Here is a 25,354-nt window from a genome sequence, read left to right as displayed (position 1 = left end):
GGACAACATCTTCTTATTTTTATAAGTACCCTTAGTAGGATAACTCCAAGGATGTCCGGAATTAAATAAAATCTTATACATCGAGTATACAATTTATCACTAGCGAGATACGTATTTATTCAGTACAAGCTAAAGTTCTCCACACAGTGGAGTTAGCATACATAACTACAACAACTACAACAACAAAACCGTCACGTGATCCCAGACAAGTTTCTCTTGAACACGTTACACGTCAAAATGGCCACGAATGGAACTACCCGTAGGAAAATTGCTTTGATTACTGGTATAACTGGACAGGTAATGAGTTAATTAAAACATTTTAATGTAACATTTCGACAGATTAACCTAAAAACACATCACTGTTAAAACCCACACCGAAAACTTTGGCTTTAGGTTGTTTTAGTATCATGTACAGGTGTAGCCAAAAGTGTTATGTGTCTACGAACCCGGACTCGGACCTCAATGATGAATAGTGTATACTCTTAATGGCGTTAGCTTTCTCCTACCATTATATACTTAGGGATGAGATTTTTCAATAACTTTATAGTGAGATTTCAGGAATTTTACCTTTATTCAAATACTCAGTAAATCAAGGACTAGTAAAATCCATACCCCCCCCAAGCTTATTAGTCACAGATTTTTAGGTGGGTGTAATAAGGGTACTGTGACTTTATATGGGTTATGCTCAGATGTGGACATGAATTTGAAAACATAAGATTTGATCTATTCAATAAATTTCAATAACTTTTATTCTACCCAATAAATTCTTTTCAAAATTGAATTTGATTAAAGTTTAGCTTCATATTTGATTTAAAAGAACAGAAGCACAAACAAATAATTTTTAGATGCAAAATTTAGATCTGATAGGGGTATATGAAAATACCTGAAATGCTAAGGTCAAACTTCATTTATAACATGATTAGTATTTTTATTTTTAATGTATTTAATTTTTGTTGCATAAACAGTTGAATTATTTAGTAAAATAAAAAAAAAAAAATTTAGGTAGTACCAAACATCTAGCCTAAAATTGATTTGGTTCTTTTTGTCATATAATTTTGACGAAATATTCACTCTGACCCTTTGACAAAGACATCAAATTTAAAAAAAACTTGAACCAGATACTTAAGTAGAAAAATTTAATTAGATATATAGCAGTTTGACAAACACTTATCAAGTATAAATTTTGGTTGAGTCACATTTACTGATCTACAGTTATGACCCTATACAAATGGAAAAACATGCTGAATTTTTGTTTTTCATTCTCTAACTTAAGCTTAAGTTTGCCCTCACCAAATGTGTACACACACAACTCGGAGTATGAAGCTGGGTAGTGTCACTTTTACCATTCGTAAGTTATGTCCCTTTATGATATTGTATGCAAAAAAGGGGTGTCCCATGCACACATTTGCCATTTATTTAGTTCTGAAATTTTGTAGCAAATACATTTAGTTTAATATTGGTATTTTTTTTGATACTAGAACAAACATTTCATATTTACAGGATGGTTCTTACTTAGCAGAGTTTTTAATAGAGAAAGGGTATGAGGTATGTACTAAACAGTTATATCTTTATTATCATATTATATGTATATCATATCTCGATCCATATAAAAATCAAGATGCCAAGTAAACAACTATCCAATTTATAACATAACAATTATGAAGAACAAAAACCACTGAACATTGCTGAATAACAGGCTCCTAACTTCGGACAGGCAACTAAGGATATATATGATTATGAAACATAAACACATGTATGTGACATACTTAAAAAGTAACTTTACAACCAGTCTTCAACCATGAAGTCATAATTGTGCTTATTACACAACAGACACAACTGATCAAGGGTTAAGAGGCCTGCAAACTGACCTACTTTATTATAATTGTAGTTACATGGTATAATACTTTATTATAATTGTAGTTACATGGTATAATACTTTATTATAATTTTAGGTACATGGTATAATTAGAAGATCAAGTACCTTCAATACAAGCAGAATAGAACATCTATATGATGATCCTAAATCTCACAAAGAAGGATGTAAGTACAAACACAGTACCTCAGGTCACCTCAGTCCATTAATAACTTTCCAACTACTAGTCTGGATACCAATATTTCCACAACATAATACCTCAGTTTCCAAAAAGTTTTTCCAACATCATTATTTTTCCAAGACCATTATTTTGACAACACAAAATAGTCTTCCAAAAATGTTTCCAACTAATAGTTCTAAGACCAATATTTTCACATTTTACTTGCATGTCTTAACAAAGTTTGGCAAATACTTACTAGTAAGAATATATTTTACTTGCCTTGGGCTTCTGACTAGTGGCTCACAGTGCCATCTCGCGCCTTCTCAAGCTAGATAATTATTATCAACAGGCAGGGCAAATGGTTTTCAATCTTAAAGCTTAACAACACTGTGAAATATTATACATGTATTATTGATATATATGTAAAAATTACAGAACTTGCATTTTGGCATAGAAAAGGGGAAGTTATCCATCAAACTTAATAAATAGAATGATTGTAATTGTATTCCTCTTTTAAAAAAAATTTGTAAAAGATATTATGCTTCATAAGAATAAACTTCAAAAACCAAGAATATGGGGTATCCATCCATGACACAAAATCAGTGCTTGCAATACACATTGGAATATAATATATACATTGTCTTTATTGTAGCAAATGTTATTAGATGTTAGATACTAACTTATAATGATTAATGGTGTCTCCAGAATATTTATAAATAACTATTTTGTCAAATAATTGAAAGTTACATTCCATGTAATGTATACATGTACTAACCTTCTTACTTAATACATCAAATTATTAGATTTATTTGTCTGCACATGTCATACCTATTCTTAGAATGGTTAATACTATTAACAAAAACTTAACAAATTATTTATGGATTGAATCAGAATAAACCATTGCTTTCTTAAAGTTATTTTTAAAAGAGAAATTATTTCCAAGTTTTTTCAGTGAATTTTGACAAATTTTACAACTGTTTTCATGCTATAGTAAGGACCAAAACAGCCATTAAAACTTTTACATGTATTGTATCATATAAAAAACCAACAAGTTAGATTTTCTATATATAGATGGCGGTGGATGTAAGTAATACAGAGGGTTTTATTATTGCGTGCATTTTCATATTTATTTTCTTGTATAACCATGTAATATAAGTTTTTAGATTCTCGTTCACAACAGAACAAATGTCTCGGGTAGTGAAGGCACTTTAAAATCTCAACTAGAGATGGGAGTCAAATGTTTATTTAAAAATGAAAATATAAGTTAGGCCACACCAATTTAATTTCTTGTTCTACGGATTTTTGGACTCCAAAAATTGGGGCGAGCGAGCGATTTGAAAATTTTTATAAAAAAATATTTAATTCGCAAATTTTTGAGGCGAAGCTTAAAAAGTAAAGGCGAGCGATTATAATTTTTTTTTTGTAAACATAAAATAGTAGGTTTTGACTATATTAAAACTTGATTTATCACTTGTACCTTAATATTTCTTAAATGTATTTTTTCCCTGTTCAACAAGAAATAATTGAATAATTAAATCTGGTCTATGTATGTGTGACTGACAATGAGACTATTCTCCATCCAAGTCATAATCAGGTTCAGAACAACCCCTTAATGTTATGAATATCCCTTTTATGAGGGGTCAAAATAAGTTATAATACATTTTTTTGTAAAAACACTTTAAATACAAAAGGGCTTATATTTTCCCAAAGAACTATAATATTTGGTATTAAATGGTCAAAACATGTCCAAGAATTTTGTAATATTCCTGGACTTCAACCATTTAACACATTTACTTTAACAGTTTAATATTATTCAAAATAAGTGGACCCATCCCTCTTTTAGAAAAGTTGTTTGAAATATAATGTATTTCTCCTCTTTTTGAGTAAAAAATTCTAAGTTGTCAAAGGTTTTGTATAGTAGCACTGTACAAATCCTTAGTATTTCTATTTTCTTTTCTACAACAGACTGAACAGTAAACATGGTAAAATGACCCCTTCAAGGCCCTTGTCTGAGGGAGAGTTGGTCCCAACCTGATAATAACAAACATAGGTCAAAGTACGGCCTTTTACACAGTGCTTTGATCAAGACCAACCAGCAAGCTACATGTATAAGAGACCACAACTTAGTATTGTACACAATTCGAACAGGAAAACAAACGATCTAAATTATATTTCCAAACGGGAAAATACCAATGAATCACATCAACGAACGATAACTAATGAACGACAGGTCTCTGAATCAACCAGGACAGGTGCACAAACCTGCAGCGGGTATGACCGTCACCATACATTATAATTGCAGTTGAAGGCAAATCCTTCAGAAGTTCTTTGTACTTTATTTTAACAACGAACATTTTTTTTTATAGGGAATATAAGTTAGGGGGAAAGAAACCCACGTTTTGTTCTGTACTGATATTTCTATTTATATCGGAGCACTCCCACTTGGAATAAATTGGTTCCATGCTGAAACAAATATTCTCGCAGATATTTACAGTGTTGTGGGGTGCCGATAGGTTTAAAATCGTTATATAAAGGCTAAACTGTGATTTGAAAAAAAAAACAAATGTTGAGATCTTTATATAATATTTACAAAAAAACGGTGCGGGAAATGGACATGATTTCATTTCCGGAAATGGGAAGCGGGAATATAATAAAAATAAAAAAAATCTGTTTTGAAAAAAATAGGTGCGGGCGGGTCCGTCGAACAAGGAATCAAATTGGTGTGGCCTTAAATTCAAAATTTGTCTCTATAAGTGGTTAGTGGTTACCCAATTTTGAAGTGCCATCTCTGGGTACAATGTTTGTTTAAATACAACAGTGTTAAGTTGGGTGAATCTAAAAATTAATTAACTGTGGTCTAAGACATCAAATAATACTACAGTGTAACTTGCCTAATCTGACACACTGGGGAACCAGAAAAAAATGTCCGATTAAGTAAGGTGTCGGAATACTCAAATTTTTTCTGCAAGGATAGACATATTTTGGGACCATGAAATGTGTCGGTTAAAGCAGGATGTTGGAGTAGGCAGGTTACACTGTATAATCATGTATAATTTTCACAATTTGCATGTAAAACTATTACACTTTATAACATTGTGTATCTGTTAATTAGATGTCAGCTGATGCCCAGTGGGTTTTTCTGCAATAGTAGAATAATGTAGCAGATATTCTGTAGAATTTTTTAAATATTTAATTTTTTTTATATATCTATACTTTCCAATTTCCAGCATACATGGCATAATATATCTTTTATTGGACTTTTTTTCTGCAAAATCAATGAATATAAGATAGAGAGTAAGACGACCTAAACAACACAAAAGAGAGAGAGAGAGAAAAAGAGAACTTGTATAGAAAACTGGATCCCTGTTAATATGTAGTTCTATGATAGGCTTGCTGTAAAATATTCATTGGTTGCCTGTTAACAGCAATATCAAATTTGGCTCAAAGTAAACCTGCACCAACTTTGCAATGGGGCAACTCATTTGATAGGGCCTGTGACATTTTTAAATTGCTCAAATCATACTTTCTTAAATTTTCTTAAAAGTATCCTAAGGGGGTCCCATATGAAGCCCCATCAGGTTTACACAGTGTTAGAACATTTGATCAAAATCATTGACAAAATCATTCATTATAGTATTGTAAAACCATTTGTGTGTAGTGTATTTTTAGCTGGGAAAATAAGTGAAATTATAATGCTTACATGTGTTAATGCAGGATTTTTAAATCTTCATGTATCTTTTGATTAAGTTACAGACTACAATCTTTGTTGTATTAGTATTATATACCAAATAAAATGAACAGAGAATACATTGTCAAAAAGAAATAATTATATGTCAATTCTAAAAACTATTTACTTGTTCTTGTCTGAAATATTGATAATTAAAAAAAAATGAAATGACATTTAGAACAAGCTTAAGCTGAATACTTAGATGTATATTTGATAAAAAGTGATAATAACAAGTCACTGCTTTTCTTTTGTTTCTAAAGAATGTCTCTGTACTTTAGTTTCTTTACTTTTTTTGTAAAGATTATACAATAAAATCCGTATGGTACTGATTTGATATCTAACATTTCCAAGGTTTATCACTACTATATTGACATTCTAAACATCCTATCCATGAATATTCCAAACATCTATTAATGAAATATATATCCTTAGATATTAAAGTTATGAAACAATGTTAAACTTGTCAAGAAAATTACAAAATGTTTGCAAGGTGCAGGAATCTAAATATCTGTTCCAAAAGTATCAATGATATTGTTAAATTAATCTTTTGAGTTGGAGTTATCTTTCTTTGTCCATAAATCAACTACAACCAATGTTTTTTACAATGCAATGTTTAATTTTACTTTCTAAGTACTGATACATTAAAACAATCTTTACCCTTTAGTCCATACAAGTACTCAGATTAATGAAAAGTAACTGTTACTTCAAAAGGAAAATTATTGGAAAACCTAGACATCTTGATATTGCCTTTAACCGCTTGTAGTAGCAAAGTGACAACCAGGAAATTAACATCTACGCACATTTTTGTATTGTGGCTGATAGATGTTAGAGATATATATTATTTTATGTTTTAGCCATGCATTTACATTATCACATGATTATAGTGACTTAATGTTATTTAATATTTCAGCCATGCATTTACATTTTGGTGACTTAAATGTTGTTTTACGCTACATTTTATTCTATGTTTCAGCCATGCATTTACATAATGAAGACTTACATGTAATGTTATTTTATGTTTCATTTTTTCAGCCATGCAATTACATTATGGTGACTTAATGTTATTTTATGTTTCAGCCATGTATTTAAATTACAGTAACTTATTGTTATTTTATGTTTCAGCCATGCATTTACATTATGGTGACTTAATGTTATTTTATGTTTCAGCCATGCATTTACATTACAGTAACTTATTGTTATTTTATGTTTCAGCCATGCATTTACATTATGGTGACTTAATGTTATTTTATGTTTCAGCCATGTATTTAAATTACAGTAACTTATTGTTATTTTATGTTTCAGCCATGTATTTACATTACAGTAACTTATTGTTATTTTATGTTTCAGCCATGCATTTACATTACAGTAACTTATTGTTATTTTATGTTTCAGCCATGCATTTACATTATGGTGACTTAACAGATAGTACATGTTTAGTGAAAATCATAAGTCAAATTAAACCTGATGAAATTTATAACCTAGGAGCTCAAAGTCATGTAAAGGTAGGGTTATTATTTGTAAAAGGAATCAAAGAAGCTTTGAAAGAGGCTTATTTGTTCGATAAATTCATGTTGTAAAAACTTTGTATAAGTTGCACAATACTGACAATGAGAAAATAGAATAGTATTTGAATATTTTAAGGAAACAATCAGGTGTTCTTATGATAGCAAAATGAGTTAACTGGCAACATGATAGCATAGATTGATGCTTGAAATCTTAAATTCTATAATGATGATGATGGATGGCTACTTAATGTCGTCGGCAAATCAACATGCATATTTAGGACGAAAACATATATCAATCATGTAATATGATTATTTACCCTTCAATGTACAAGATCAACATGCTGAGCCTGATTTTTTAAGTGCTAGTTTACAAGGTCTGCACGAAAACATGTTATCATTCCTTGAAACATTATTCTAACTCAGACTGGCCAGTCTTTGTTCTTAATCTTAAATGTTATGTACTTATCAGAGAAGCAACAATTACCATTAAGGCAAGTCATCTATATTTGTTATCTGCAATTCACATGGAAATGTGAGAACAGTCAATATCATCTTTGCCAAGTTGATGAAAATTTATACTTCAGTTTGGCTTTTAATATCCATGTACATTGACACTGACCTTAATAACAGTTTGCCTTCTTGTCCTTCTATTTAACATATTGTTTGAGCTAGCTGAATACACAGCCAATGTAGATCTATGCTGTTGTTACATTACGATTATTAGATGTTTCTTTTTATTTAAGGTATCGTTTGAGTTAGCTGAATACACAGCCAATGTAGATGCCGTAGGAACGTTACGATTATTAGATGCCATTAGAACATGTGATCTCTCAAGTAAAGTCAAATTTTACCAAGCATCTACCAGTGAAATGTTTGGAAAAGTACAGGAAATTCCACAGAAAGAAACTACACCTTTCTATCCTAGATCTCCTTATGGTAAGATTTTTTTTTTGAATTTGAGGTACATTTTTTATCTCATAATAAGTCAAGTTTCTTTCCTTTTATAATACGTGTATATTTGTAATATTTAAAAAAGAAAGTTGTAAATATCCTATTAATTCAATGTTTTAATTGGGTGAAAGAGTATATGATGCTCCACTCCGTCTTTTTAAATGAGTGTATATTAAAATAGAAAAAAAACCTCTTGATTTTAATGATTAAAGATAAAATCTATTTATTTACAGGTGTAGCTAAGTTATATGCCTACTGGATAGTTATAAACTATAGAGAAGCTTATGATATGTTTGCATGTAATGGAATCCTATTTAACCATGAAAGTCCAAGGAGAGGTGAGACAAATTATAAATATTTATTACTGAAGACTAAAAATAGTTTCTGCAAAGTCTGATGTGGTAGTCCTTATTATATGTAGATAGGTTATGCACTTTCAATCTGTTATATTTGTGTCCTTGCTTAAAAATTATAACTATTTGCCCAATTGCAATAATCTATTTTTTATTCAAATTCCTTGTCTGCATAAAGTCATTTGAAAGACATGGTCATAAGAGGTGGTCTTTTTTGTTTGTCAAATGTAAAAGACAATCACTGAAATATCAATGCAACATGTTTTAAAGCTTTATGTGTTTGGTGATTGAAAGCTCCTCTTTATTGATGCTTTATGAAACTCATTATCCTCAATTCTTAAAAATAATTATGACTTTAACAGTGAATGTTCAGGAAAAATATAAGACCTTTATCAAAATATTGCTTACAGTATATCATACATGTATGGTTTTATACATATTTGCTAATATTGACTTCTTTAAATCAATAAGGTATCAAAATTGGCTAACTTCAAGACACATGAACAAAATGTTTCTGCAAATTTAGGGAAAAATAATCTTGAGTTATTCCCCTTTGAACATATTTTATTACTTTTTATGAATATTTCACTGCTGACTGCTGAAAAATATGTTACGCTATAACAATACAAAAAGTTGATTTAATTTTAATTGTTATGGCCTATTCAATTTTAATATTCTACCCACATAAATCAATAGAATTGTCATTACTGTCTGGTTAACCATCTGTCACATGGTAGACATGTAGTGTAACAGGCTTCTTCACCTTACAGTTTTACAACTACATGTATATAAATTATTTTTAATAACACATTGAACTGTTTTTTCTAACATAAAAGATTAAAAAGCATTTCATACTAAAAATGTATGCGTCAATCAATGGTTTAACAACTTTATAAAGGTGTAGATAAAAAGTATTTATCTTTATATTTTGGATTTATTTATTTTTAATGATATATATAAAAAAGAAAATGATTGCCAATGAGACAACTCTTCACAAGAGACCAATGACACATTAATTATCAACTATTTGGCACCTTATGGCCTTCAACAATGAGCAAAGCCAATATGGCATAGTCCGCTTTGGCTTAATTAAGATACAAAGTAATGAACAAAAATGAGAAAACTAAGGGCTTATTTTAACAAAACAATTTAAAAAAAAAACAAATATGACAGACAAAGTCATATGAACCATTCAGAACCATTTGACTTGGACAGGCACATATACAATGTAGAAAGTGGTTTCACTAGCTCCTATCACCAAATCACCAAACCCTCTTCCTAATCTGGGACAGTTGTGAAACACTACAACATCAGAATTTAAGTCTGAATTTGTTCTCTCAGTTCACTCTCTGTTGCCATTATAAATAAATCCCCTTTTTTTGCTCTAAAGTATTCTAATAAATGTGTCCATTCTATTCAACAGAAGTATCTTGACTTTGATCTACTTTAAGGTTTTTGATAAGGTCAGTTTCTCAGTTACCATTATAGGAATATATATCTTAAGTGAAGGATTAGATTGAATTATTTCCCTTTAACTGCTTATTAGAAGCACTGAGTGTAAATGTACAAAGATAACCAATTAACTGGACAGTACAACAAATCACATTCAAGTTGGTGTCAAATTGTATATAATTTTGATTTTGAAGTAACATGTCTTCTGATTGGCTGAAAGTTTATTGTCTATCAGCTTATAGACATAATTTTGTCATGTGTTCTATAAATTCATCAACGTTTATTTCATGATTTATTCCTTAAAAATGGAATTTTCATTCAACCCAATTTAATAATGCTGCAATTTGAATGGTAGAGACAAATGGTATTTTTCACATTTTAATGGCCCTACAACAAAGTTGTCGGTGCCATATTATTAGTTACATAGTGTGTTAGTGACCTAATATGATATATACAGGGTCAGTAAATTCCATATGGGGTGAGAGCGAACTCATATGGAATTTACTGACCCTGTATATATCATATTAGGTCACTAACACACTATGTAAAGAATTTATCTTACCGACTATCTTTATTTGTTGAATTTAGACTAACATTGTCTTATTTGCTATCATAACACATCTTCATATTTCTGTATAAAAAGTGTTCAAGTGTTTAATTTTAAGAACCTTCTTCAATTGGTCTGCACTCAAAAAAAAACTAATGTAAACAACAAATACCTATTACATGTATCAACAAACTTGATATAACAATATTAAACAGATCTTTCCATACATTTTTATAATCAAACAATGCCTAAGTTGTAAATCCACTACTAACCGTGTATTGAAATAAGCCCCGCCTCCCTACTAACCTAATAATGAATATACACGGTCTCCACAAGGTCGCTATTAACCAATCATATTCCAATAAATGTAAAGGAGGTAAGATAAAGTTTTATCATTGTCCAAAATTCCGTATTTACGTAATTCCCTAATTCCGCAATTCTGTAGTTCTGAAATTCTGTCATTCTGCAACAAATCATTATACAGAGTTGTTTTTCTAAACGCCTTCAGATATTGGGCTGATTTTTGGTATGTGAGTTATCCACGATGTGTTACAGATCAACTTTAAGTTTTGTTCTACTCCGCTAATTTTTGTTGAAATTACAGGCTTTGGACTTTGATAAATTGTTGAAATCACAGTTAAATAGACTTTTTTTCCTAAATGCCTTCAGATATTGGGCTGATTTTTAATTTGCAAGTTAACCATGATGAGTTACCGATCAAGTTTTGCCGAAATTATGGGCTTTGGACTTGGATAAATTGTTGAAAATCATAGTTTCATGGACATTTTTTCTATACGCCTCCAGATTTTGATTTGATTTTTGATATGGGAGACTACCATCATGTTTGTGTCCACATTGCAGATTTTTGAAATTTTTTGGGACAGGGCCATTTGTGTCGCTTTGACACATCTAGTTTTTTATATATTGGGATTTTCTTTTCTCTGTCTGTATTTATCATTTGGGAATTTCATGTGCCAGGGTATTTGCTATCAAATTGCACTGCAGAAGGCAAATACCTGATCTAAAAATAATATGACTTCCATAACCTCTATCTAGACTAATGTTGAGATGAATTCACAGGATTCTGTGGAATTTACAATTAAACAAGTATATCACTCAATACAAGTGGTATTTGCAAAAAAAAAAGACTGGTTTGGAGGATATCAAATTTACTTTGGCCAATGACTCTGGAAATTTGTTTATATTTCTGACAACTGGTAATTTTGCCAAATACCCCTTGTAAGCATGATATATTTGTATAAAATTATAAGGAAAGACTGTTTCCTCAAATTAGCCAATACTTTTTTTTCAGTTATTGCCTTTATACTGGTGATTATTGTTTTGAGCAGATTTTTCAACTTGCTTGATTGCTTGAGGGAGCAGTATATATTTTGCAAGGGGTTATATTCATGAAATATTAATTGTATAACAAAGCTAGAAAATTTTGTCACTGATGAGGTCAAATACGGCTTCATATTTTCATGGTACTTTCTGTTTGGACATATTACATTGCAATATTCTTTATTCTGCATACTTATTTGTTAATATACTGTTATATTCTCTATGTTGCATTCTTCTTAAGTTATATACTACACCATGTTCGCAGGGATGGAAAAAGGGGGGGGGGGTATTTAGTGAGTTTGATCATATTCAAAATTTATCTCTTTATATTTATTTTTACTGCATTTCCAATTTGGATAAAACTGGGAAAAAGTTTTAGACACTTCATGTGTAGTTCTATTGGCTGGCATATTTGTTATAAAATACAGTGACAACAAGTAAAATAACAAAAATACTGAACTCCAGGAACATTGAATATCGAAAGTGCTTAAAAGCAAATGGCAAAATCAAAAGTTCAAACACATCAAATGAATGGATAACAATTATCACATATTCCTGATTTGGTACAGGCATTTTCTTATGTAGAAAACAGTGGCTTAAACCTGGTTTTATAGCAAAACAAATTTCTTAATTTGAAAAATAAGTGAAATGCAAATTATTAACTGATTTTCTGAATTTATAACGATTTTTTTAAAATGAAATAAGCTTACTATTTGAACTGTTTAAATTGACTTCTATCAGTTAAAAATATAAATATAAAAGTCACTGAATTAGCCCTTAAATTTGTATTGAAAAAAACTAATTAGAAATTAACAAGTCAGTTTTACAGAAAGTAGATTTTTGTTGTAATTTCATTAAAAGCATGGACAATCTTTATAGTAAAAGCTGGTCAAAATGTTTGTAAGCTGAGCCCCTGCTATGCTTTAAAAATCTGACATGTGCCAGGTTAAATGACATGCTGGTAGCCATTTTATTTTCACTAAATTACACTCCAATTTTGATGGGAATCCTCATATATTAAATTATATTCTTAAATGATATGACCATTTGGTCAACTTCTTTTTGTCGTTTTTTATTAAATGACTGGAGCGAGGACAAAAGGAACAATATCCCTCGTTGAATAGGAACGCTGTATATATTTTCACACCAAATTAAAACGTTGTAAGGACTGGAATGTAACCACCTGGGTTATTTTTACTTTTATTGTAGGATTGTTTATCCAGATTTTCTGTCTTGTTTTGATTTTGAAACTTATCCGTTTCTCAATAATAAGGTGATGATTTGACAAGCTATTAATTCAATAAGAGGTCCTCAGAGTCTGGTAGCCAATCACAATTACTAAAATTATCACATGACATATAATCGAGGATAAGAAATCATTCCTTTTCTTTCATGTTTTTGTGAAATTGACTTTGGTTGCTTGTCAAGTTCATAATTGATAGAGTGTCTCTTGTTCTATGATATAAATCCTTCTGATTTGTTTTTGTACAATAGCCAACATGCAAGTGATACAATGAAATAGTCCAGTCACTTCAAGTGTAATCTGTTTTCCTATTAGATTTTGCCTCTAAACAAACATAATCAAATGTATTGTGATACACATTAATGGACTTGTCTGTTCAGACCACTAAACTTGTTAAGGAATTGACGTTATATAAACATGGTAGATTACTGATCAGTTTCACAGACAGGAAAGCAAAGTCCAATTTCTGACAAGAAAAAGTTTCAAAAAAGAAAGATGTAGATTTCTTTGACGTTGAAGACTAGAATTTTAATTATACAAGATGTGACTTGTATTTCCTACTTTAGAAGGTTTTGTACTGCATAGCTTTTTGGCAGAGCTAGTTAAAAAAAAAAACTAACTTTACTTTAAATATACTTTTCCTTGGTCCTAATGTTTCTCTTCATATCTTTTTCTCACAAGTTGAGTCTTCTGCCAAAGCTAGTTAATTAAACCATAAAATTACTTTACATGTACAGGAAAATTGTTTTTTTTTCCATACAGCTGTATATTGTCCTCAATTCTATGATATTTTGACATAGACTTTTGTTTAAATTTAATATATTATAGTTCTTTGATATTTTTCAAAAAATAAATTTTCCATTTCAAACTGTATTTTCTATTTGCTTTTGTATTAAGGAATCTGGTTAATGCATGACGCATAGTACCATTACAAATCAAAGGAATATTGCTCTTATAACCTCTTTGCTTTGTTTGATTAAACTACATCTTTAGACTTAACAGGAATCATCTGTATTTTATACTCTATGACTGTATATAATAGCAATTTGTCTTATTTTTGGATCCTGGTCACGGCACCAAGGTAGTTTATGCATTGCCTCAGAACCTTAAATGGTTAATGTGCATTTCTTAACAATTTTAACTTTCAATTGACAGGTGAAACATTTGTAACCAGAAAAATTACTAGAGCTGTAGCCAAAATAGTGCTTGGACAACAAGAAAAGGTAGAACTAGGAAATATAGATGCCAAAAGAGATTGGGGTCATGCTAAAGACTATGTAGAGGTATGTCATTTCTTACTTCAGGTGTTTAGTTACACCTTCATTTATCAGTTAACAAAAGTTCAAAAGGTAAGGGAAAAGAAATGTTAGTCCTTAATTTTGTTACTGTGGAATCACAAAAAAATGTTTTGCAATGGCTTTTGTGCAGAAAACATTTTTTAACTGTATCATTATAATTCATTCTTGTTTCAGGTTGTTTAAGCAAGTTGCATTAAAAAAATAAAGGATTGAATTTTTTAATAACTTCATGTTTAAAAAAATTTAGAAATGATAGATCTGACTTTTGAACTTTGTGCACCATGTATACAGAAAAGATATCTTATATTGATATTAGCTTTCACATATTAAAGTCACAATTAATAATGAAAAGGATATTAAAGAATCATATTGAAACAAGAGCAGGGGATAGAAAATGTTTTATATATTGTATTTGATACTGCATGTATGGTGTTGAAAATATTTTATTTGATACTGCTCTTGAGGTGTTGACTGTATTTGATACTGTACTTGGTGTGTTATTATATAACAAAGAAGTAACAGTAAACCTTGGTGATGAATTTGAATCTGATTAAATTCTGTCATTTCTTCCCCTTTCATACGTCAGTCACAAGCCTTAATTGTAATGCATATCTCCTCTTCTCCTGACAAAATGAAAAATCAACTTGTTATATTATGAGAAAAAACATTGTTTTGTTGTGGATCAGACTTATTTTTCTTCAGCGCAACATTTACTAACTAAACAGTGTTAGTTTCTTGAAATAACATATTGAGAAAAGACAAATCTTAACAAAAATATGTACCAAGACCATGATGGTGAGATTAGTTTTCAAACGTAAACATTCCGGGGTTTGTATATAAATATTCTCTCGTTCTAATTCTTCCTCAGACAAAGTTTGTAAATTATGAGGATAGAAGTGCAATAATTCTGAATTAAACAATTCTCATTTTGAGTGATGATTTTAAAATTTAAAAATTAAATTGTGTATGGTGGTTTAATCCAATGACTGGTACAAAAATGAGAAATTTTAAGATTATGAAGTTTTCGTTACACATATACCCTTTTTTGCATGGAATTTTAAAGACAGAAATATATAATGGATGTTATTTAATTAGGACAGTTGGAATATACCTAAAGTTGGTGTTGTTTTTCATCAGTATGTATGTATGAAATTTAAGACTAAGGTCAAATTATTACACAGATGTGTGAAGGTTATCTTACCAGAGTTAAGAGAATAAGTTATGTCTACTTGCAATTTATTTATCTAATAATGAACATTTATGGAAATTAATTCAGAAAAACTATGTGAAATATATTGAAATGGCAAACCTGTATATTTGTCTTTTTATTATTTAACAAATGGTTGCTGCCCAATAGTGGTTGATGATCATGCCCAGTGGCAAATATTTCAAACTTTATCAATCACGAAAATAACATCTTAGAATTCTTTTAAACAGTATGAAATTTGATAAATGCAATAATTTGGATATTTGAAATTTGATGATTTTATGCTAGTATTCCATGATAATAAAACTTCATTGTCATAGGTGAGGCATATAATGCTATAGAATATCACTATCTTTTCTGTTTTTAACTACTTTTAAAATATACCGCTGAAATTATAGGTATTATAATTCATCGTAGTTCATATAGAGTTTATTGTCAAATAAAAGTGTATTGTTAATGTCTTCATGTAATAACTAATGTTACTTGGAGTACCTCGCGAAAAATAGAATTCTGAACATCAATTATGGTCATTTATCATTCAAACTGAGAAAGGTATATAATGGATTTATTCTATTTGTATTTTTAACCACTGGTATTACAAGCATTCTTAAACATAATTGATATTATCAATTTCAAAATATTTCATATGGATCATAGTTGAGAAAAATTTATGTAAACAGTATTTTTTTTAAAATGTGAATAAATAGTAATTAGCTTCATCCACGCAGGTCACTAATTTTTGGCAGAAAAAAAATCATATCAAATATTTTTAGAGTGGAATGCATAAGTTTTTCATAATATTCAAATTTTCATAAAAAAAAAAATCCAAAACAGCACAAATTTAAATCTCTTATATCCTGCTATAGTAACAACATATAAAATGCATACTGTAAATTCAGAAATTATTGCACGTATTTAGTATTTCAATAGTTGAATAATGGACAAAAACATGAAAGTATTTAATGTGATTTCAGGTAAAATATATGTTACATATTTGTTTTTCGTTCATTTTTTTGTACATAAATTAGGCTGTTAGTTTTGATTGTTTGAATTGTTTGACATTTTCATTTCGGGCATTTTGTAGCTGACTATGGGGTATTGGCTTTGCTCAGCCTCATTATTGAAGGCTGTAAGTTGACCTATAGTTGTTAATTTCTGTGTCATTTGGTCTCTTCTTGAGAAATCTCACAATAATTGTTGAATTAAAGGTATACTAAAATTCTAAAAAACCCAATATAATACATGTATGTATAATGTCTAAATATTGTATATATTTTGCAGGCTATGTGGTTGATGTTACAACATGATAAACCTGAAGATTTTGTGATATCTATGGGTGAATCACATAGTGTCAGGGAATTCATAGAAAAGGCTTTCAAGGTTGTGGATATTGACATTGTGTAAGTTTTATTATTTAGAGATATTGTAAGGTGTTCCATAAAAAAAAATCTCTTAAGATTTCAAATTTAGAAATCGAAGAAAAAATTGATGTATCTCAAATTCATTTTGCAATCTGTTTACTAGTCGTAAGAAAAAATATTGTTAAATATACATCATATGGTTTATAAAATTTTCATATTTTATTAAAAATGAACCTTTATAAATTCATGTAATTGGATACTGTAAATTCAGAAATTATTGCGAGGTTTTTATTATTGCGAATAATGCGACTGAGTTGTAAATGCAATAATTAAAACTCGCATTTTGTAATATTTTAACTAAATTAAGCATGACTTTTTCTCAAAATCGTAAAAATTAAAATCGCATTCAAGTGTAAAATGACAAAATAGCAATAATAAATGCACGCAATAATTTCTGAATTTACAGTATTAAGCAACAATCATTCAATTCTTATATCTCGATGTTAAGCAAGATACAATCAATCGTTCTTAAATCTGTTATTCTATTTATAGCTGGGAAGGTGAAGGGCCGAATGAAGTTGGCAAAGATAAAAAGACAGGAGCTGTCAGAGTGGCCATAAATGCTAAGTTTTATAGACCCACCGAAGTTGTAAGTATCTTTTGGGATTTAAGTTTTTAATTACTGTGGATTCATTATTATTTGTTGGATACCAATTTTCGTGGGTATAGGTGAACCACAAATTCAAATGTTTAACAAATGACAAATTTTCAATAGGCTTTGTTTACAGAGATTGGCAAAACCATGAAATCAAATATCCACGAATATGCAAGTTTTCAGCACTCCACGAAAATAAATAGTTTCAGATATTTTTATTTTTTTTTGCACGCAAGAAATTTCCATTCATCTAACAAGTAAATGACAGGAACAGTCAGTTGAAGGAAAAAGCCTACATTAAAGATTTGACTTATTTTTTAAGAAAATTAAATAACATAAGAATTCAAATAAGGAAAAATTGTATGTTGAATTTAGGATTTGAATTTATGTAATAAAAAAAAAATGTTTTCATTTCATTTGAAAACCATCATAACTTCCTGAAGATAAATAGCAGCCCCTGTAATTGCATTTCTCTTAACAGGTGAATAGCACAATCAGTTCTCTAAGTTCAATAATGTTATAAACAATCCTATTTGTTAGAAATATCAGAAAATAAATTAAGAGAAAATCTTTGACTTCAATTGATGTTTATTTTTAAGACAAAATTGTATTTCCAGGCCATTTATAATTTGATGAGATTGTATCTTCCCCACACACAATGTATGTTTACTCTATAGAGAGAAACATTCATAGCATAGTTAGTGATCACGCCAATATCTTGTAACGTCTCAGTTTCACAATTGTTATTATATTTTCTTAGCTCAAACGACTCATTTGCAACAGTTTTCATTTCTGGTGAATTATCTTTTTCTCTGGCTTTTTGAACATTGTTATAAGTCTTGGTGCAGATGACTTTTTCTCCTTCTGATTGGGATAAGAAAAACAGATGGATGTCATCAAGGGTTGTGTTTGATGGATGAGGTTCACAAATCTAGAGCTCAGGTGTGAAGGAAGAAATTAATTTTCTCTACATTAAGTAAACGAATTCTTTGTGTGTTACTGATGGTCTTAATGAATATAACAGGTCCAAGATAAATTAAGTTGGTAGAAAACCTGTTGAAAGGTTGTACACAAGATGAATAGTAGAAAAAGTGGGATATGTTTAAAGGACTTTTTAGCATGGGAAAGTCTTCATTTGTGTCTGAATTTCATAATGACTTGATATCATTTTAAAAGAAATAAACAGGGCTTTGTTTATTAGTCTTTTCGAGAAATGGAAATTAGGCAACAATTTGAAGTGAAAAAAATGTCTAACTGAAAATAAGAAAATTAAAATTTCATTGCTGTTTGTGATTAAATTTTCTATGTTAGTCAAAAGTTATGATTTATTATAACAAAATGTAAGAAATGAAAATCATATAAAGAAAGCATATAGATAGTATAACAAAGTTGACTAATTTTGTCATCTTAACTTTAGATTCTCAAAGAACTTATTTTTCTTTATTATGTTTTTTTCTTTTTGTCATTGGAATAGATGAGTAAAAAAAATAATTAAAATAAAAAGAATTTAGGATAAAACAAATCAGTTTATTCATTTAGTTCAGCTTCAGGAAGAAAAAAAATAAAGGATTTTTTTTTAAGATATATATTATTTTTTTTAAATTTAGAGCAATATTTTATATCCCATTAACAATACTTATATTCATGTTTTAAAAAAGTGTTTGCTTAGGGATTTTAATACTTACCTTAATAATAAATGACAAATAGAAGTAATAAGGCCATGAGATAATGTAAGCCATTTGTTTTATGTGTGTTACATGATAATTCTTGTCACTTTTTATCATCCTGAACTTCATCATCTTGAACTTCATCATTTATCATGTCCTTAAAAGGTTTTTGACAGTTTGGTGTTATTTATATAAGCTGGATGTTTATTTTTGTTGTTTATTTTATTGTAAATGTGGTTTGAGGTTGAAAATATGTTTTTGTAAAAAAAAAAAATATTTTTCAAGGGAAAAAGGGTTCAAAATTTTTCGAGACTTTATTTATTTTTTTGGGTCTCCCAGTACTTATAAATCTGGGCATCAGAAAAATATGCTGTTAAGTTTAAAATGAGCCAAAAATATAAAGATCTAGAGCTGGCTGTATATGAGAAAATCAAAGTTTTTGCTTTCTAAACGTTTTATTTTATTTATTTGTTTAAATGCTTGAAAGGAAACCATGACCAGAAAACTAAGTTCCATATAAAAACATAAAAAATTAGCGGTGTTATAATGGGAAATTATGTTGTCATTAATTTGACACCATTGGAATGTCCATCATCAAGACTTAATTACTGACTAATTATCCTTGTAATTAATACTACTAATTACCTAACATTAGTAGAATGCTTGGGAAGATACTGGAATTCTTCATGGGAAGTTGTAGAGAATTTCTATGTAATATGTAATATTAATACAATACACAGCTATATACAAACATTAAGGTTACAAAGAAAGTTAAGGTTTTCACAAATTCAGTAAATTGAAAATAAAAACTTATTAACATGTGACTTTTTAAGTAATTGATGTACAGTAAAATTATTTTTTAAAGCATGTTCCTTTCTTGATTATGAAAATATTTGCCAAAAAAGTGAATTGGCACGAAATACCTATCGATATGCATAAATGAATGCAGACTATACATAAATGACATTTTGAAAATTCAATTTAATCAAGTGGATAAATCTCAATTGTAATAAATTGATTTCCGTTTTAAAAAAAAATACTTTTGATGTTGATTCAGGGTCACTTAGTATTTTGAGAGTTATTTTTTTCAACCAGGGAACAGATACAGTTATAATTTAATACTATCAATTTCATTATAGCCATGCTTATTCAACAATAGATTTGTCTAAAGCAATAATATATTTGACATTTCTGTCAACGTTTGAAGATTCTCATGAATAGAAATACATTATGATAAAATGGTGATTTTACCATATTTGTTTTATCAGTGGAGGAAATTGATAACTTTTTATATTTGATTATTTCAGGAATTTCTCTTAGGAGATTGTACTAAAGCTAAGACTGTGTTGAAATGGGAACATAAATATTCATTTGATGTAAGTATCAATTATAACAAGATTAAATGAGGGCTCAATTTCTTAATACACTAATTGTTTTAAGCAATTTTTTACCACTATTCTTTATACTTTATATTTTAGTATCTCATTCTCCTCTTTTCTGTACTTTTTGCTTTTTTCCTCCATTTTTGTGGCATATAATTCTTCATTCTGCACAATATTTGAAAACAAAATCGCTTAAAAAAATAGGAAATAGAGGAATTTAACCCTGTATCTACTCCTGCCACATTTATAATAAATTAAAGAGTATGTCATCAAGACTGAAACCTATCAACACACATTCTCCAAAGATAGCCAACTAGATGTCAGATGCTGTAACCAATGTTTTCCTGGCATCATTCTATTAGTATCTGACCATATTCTTCAACATTGAGCGAAGTCAAAATCAAAGAGTTTATTAATACAAGTAGGCTGACACTACTATGAGATATTCTCATTTGATGGGAGGAAATATATGCAGTAAAGAACAAGTATTCATTATTGTTGAAGGGCCAGCTGGAGACCACCTCTGTGTTAAGGTTTTTCTGGTCTTTGGTCAGGTTGTTTTCTCTCTGTCAAATTCCATGTAGCTATTCCCTATTCACTCTAGGTCAAGTTCATACCTTGCTTACCTGATATTCTGGTGTTCCTGTAACATAAGTATGATATATAAGGACTTACTCGACAAAAGAAATGAACTGGTTGACTCGAATTAAATATTGTATTACTGTAAATTCAAAAATTATTGCGTGCATTTATTATTGCGATTTTGTTATTTTAAACTCAAATGCAATTTCAATTTTTGTGATATTGATAAAAATCTTGTGAAAATTATATAAAATATTTCAAAATGCGAGTTTAAATTTTTGCCATTTTAATGCTGTCACAATTTTTGCAATATAATAAAAACATCCCAATAATTTCTGGATTAACAGTAAATGATCATAAAAATATAGAAAGGTGGTATGATCCCAAATGAGACAACTATCCATTGAACATTATACAAAGATGTGAACAATTACAGGTCACTGTATGACTGTCAACAATCAACAAACCCATAATGTAGAGTTTATATATAAATGGCCTTGTGATTACAATATATGTATCAATCAAAGATGAAAGCAATAGTCTGATTTATACATGTAAACATTTATACATTTATCTTTTACTGTATCCTTTTCATTTAGGAGTTAATTATTGAAGATTCTTCTTTGTGAGTCTTTTCATCACTGTTATATATTTAATTCACGTATTACTGAAGGGTTATTCATGTATCAAAATGAAATATCTGTATAATTAAATAAAAATAAACATGACGTGTTAACAATTCAAACAAGAGTTGTCTCTCTTTATTCAGATGATTTATGGTTATTTTTGTATTTTTCAGACTCTTGTGACCGAGATGGTGAATTCTGATCTTAAACTGATGAAATCCAATCCTATAGCATAACATGACTTTTACATAGACTTATTGGGATCTTATGAAATCTAGTTTCTGTCCATTACAAATTTTCTCATGTTATCTAAGTGTGGACTCGGATAGATAAGTTAGTGAAAATTATAAAGATCTGAAATTGAATTAAATGTGCAGGGTATCTGACTTAAAATAGAGAATGACTTTGAAAGGTTGTTAACAGAAACTATAATTTTCAAAGCATCACTTCATTTTCATGAAATATAAAGTCCCCATATTTTTTTTGTGTGTATTTTACTCATGACATTCCTTCAATCAGAATATATCTGACAACTACAGCAATAAAGTTGTAGAGTTGCCTCCCTTACTCTTATATAAATGTCCCATTATCACTCAAATTTATGTTGAAATTTCAAACGAGGTCAGGTTTAACTTGACTGTTTTCGATTATTAGAAAGAAACTAATCTTGTATCATTGCTCTTTTATTGTTTCATCATTTTCTCAAGATATAGGTGAAAAGAAAGAAGGATTAAGGCCCATAAATAGCAATACTATACCATATCATGCTGAAAATATGCAATGGTCATGATGGTTGTTTCTTACATATATATCAGAATGCTTACATTGGATATAAACAGGAATATTTGTAATGGTCAGATACTCCTTGTTCTTAGGTGTAGTGTCCATTATTTGATCAAAAATGAATAGAACATTATTTTTATGTGCCTTGTTAAAGTGTAAAATCATTTTATTACAGGAAATAAATGTTCTAATTGATTTTTGTAGAAACTCATCTTTCTCTCAATGCAGTGGTTACCTTATCTAGTTCCCTGTCTGAACCACATCTCTCTCCTACAAGCTCATTAAACATGTTCATGATGTTCAGGCAATCTGTCTTCAAATATTTACAGGATAATATCAGAGAAAGTATATGTAGACCAAGACTTTCAAGATAATTGAATTTTTTATTAAGAAGCAAAATTAACAAGAAGCCATTATATTTCAACCATCACTCAATCAATTAATACTTTACAGAACTACTGAGTTATGATGAGGTAAAATTTGCAATCGATCTTGCTAGTTAAGAGTAGATGAGTTTCTACAAAGATATTTTATTCATGGGTTTTATGAATATTGACTTGTTATGTGATATTATTTTTTTTAAGTCTTATACAAAATTTTTCACTTTTTTATTATTATGCAGTTAAAGATTTGTTATGAATGTGCTATATTATTTAATTCCTAGTGATTTAGGTACACTTGAAAATCTCCATTCAACAGTTTGATAAATTAATTACTTGCATATCGCCTTAGTAACCAATTTATAAAAACAACCATTTTTCTGTGTTTTTGTTATAATGAAATAAAATTATATAATGTTAACAGGTTAAAAGAAATTATTTTAATATGCTGTTCTTTTTAGAAGATAGAGAAGCACAACAAATTTAGAGTTATCTTTCTTTGTACGTTTAATTCTTTGTGGGACCAATCAATTAGTAGTATGATCATCACTGAGGGATATGTATGTTAGAAGTTATACTATGTGTGTTTATTTGGTTAATATTGTTTCAAAATTTATCAGGTGGATGGGTATTGGGAGGCACTCAAATTCATTAAATATGGATAGTTGCATTGTCCCTTAGAATTTTGTTAGAGTTGTAAGTGAAATGAAAATCTTTATTTAATGGTGGTCTTGCAAAAGTGCCTCCTATACCATCAATGTGTTGAATTTTAGAACAGTACAAAGTACTATGTTGTGCATTTAAAAAGTTGTTTATTTATTTATTTTGAATCTCACATATCAACAAAAAAAATTACAAGAAGTTGTGATTTATCATAGATATCCATTCAGTTGTTAATCTTCCAAGGAAATGTGACAAAATGATCAAATATAAAAAGTAAATGGGTCTTTAATATTTTATAGAAGTTTGTATTTTTTTCATTGATCTAAAAAGTGAAACTAATTTAATCTTATCAAACATATTATATCCACTGTGAATAACTACAACAAGGAAAGGAAGATTAAACTAAAGAAAAACAACATCTTTAAAGTTCTTTATTGGATAGTTATGATAAATATGAACTTCTTGTATGTTATAAGGCATAATACTTGGTTATACCCATCTTCATTTGCAAAGGTTTACAATCTGACCTTTTCCTTTAAAAGATTGTAACCCTTTGCCAGCGGAGATGGGTTTTACCATTATAATAGGTATCAATGATACTGTGTGACGTCTGTGGTGAGCATTTATATATTGGATGAAATATGGATATACTTTCCTTCTAGAAGTGAATTAACATGTGTAGAATTATAATCAATTATCTATTTCAAACTTCCTAGCAATTTTTGTTTTAATCACCCTCAACAGAGTTGGGTGCCATATTGTTATTATTTCACTTAAAAAAAAAATCTATTCCAACATTTGTCCATACTATTTCTTGGAATTGAATTGACCAATGTTGTTGGAACTATACTTAAATGTGGACCACTTTGAAGTTGTGCAAGAGACATTAGAATGGTTCAAAATGGCCGTTACCATGGAGACAGCAAAAATGTAAAACAAAATCTGAATTCTGTATCTTCTGAAGTGTAACATATTGATAATTTATGCAAATGTTGGCAGTGGTGCCATGATAAACCAACAGTAGTTAGATATTCCAAAATGGCTGCCATTACCATGGAAACTTGAGGAAATATTGACTATATGGGGAAAAACTTTAAAGCAGCATTATTTCTTATAGAAATTTTCATGAATATATAACATCAGGATAAAAGAGGGTGTAAATTAAATGCTGTGATAATTATAATTCAACTGGTTCTAATGTCCAGTATAAATCCAGTTTTGCATCATGACAATCAATGACCACCTTTTCCACCAAACATAATGTCCAGAATGTTTCAGGTACAGATGTGATAAAATCAGATTTTATTTATAAAATACACTGTTCCAATTGTCTATTTATTTACAATGCTGACTGATACTGATATAATCTGTCAGGCAATTAGAAATATGCATTTACACCCATTACAGACGGCTAATTGTCAGTTGTGGCGATTCATTTTGCTAATTTTGTACTATTTGTTGTGAAAATATTTATCAAATTTAATTCTTTGAAATTAAAGAACAAAGTATATATAGGATAGATGAATTAGGTGATTCATTCAAATGGTGATATCAACTATTTATGGGAGCTTTTCAACAATAAAATAATGAATTTGTAA

General features: G+C 29.3%; 1 protein-coding gene across 1 annotated transcript; it reads left to right on the top strand.

The window, feature by feature from the left end:
* The first annotated feature begins 72 nt into the window (after nt 1–72).
* Nucleotides 73–25,354, top strand: LOC134722062 (GDP-mannose 4,6 dehydratase-like). The gene is made up of 11 exons (XM_063585503.1): nt 73–297; nt 1,501–1,545; nt 1,953–2,040; nt 7,153–7,262; nt 8,009–8,201; nt 8,450–8,554; nt 14,308–14,435; nt 16,939–17,057; nt 17,571–17,667; nt 20,648–20,716; nt 22,104–25,354. Exons 1-11 carry the CDS (start codon nt 238–240, stop codon nt 22,164–22,166), a joined length of 1,077 nt encoding a protein of 358 aa, XP_063441573.1. The 5' UTR covers nt 73–237; the 3' UTR covers nt 22,167–25,354.

This window comes from Mytilus trossulus, chromosome 6, assembly GCF_036588685.1.
Source record: "Mytilus trossulus isolate FHL-02 chromosome 6, PNRI_Mtr1.1.1.hap1, whole genome shotgun sequence".
NCBI lineage: Eukaryota > Metazoa > Mollusca > Bivalvia > Mytilida > Mytilidae > Mytilus > Mytilus trossulus.
This window is presented reverse-complemented; position numbering and strand designations above follow the sequence as displayed.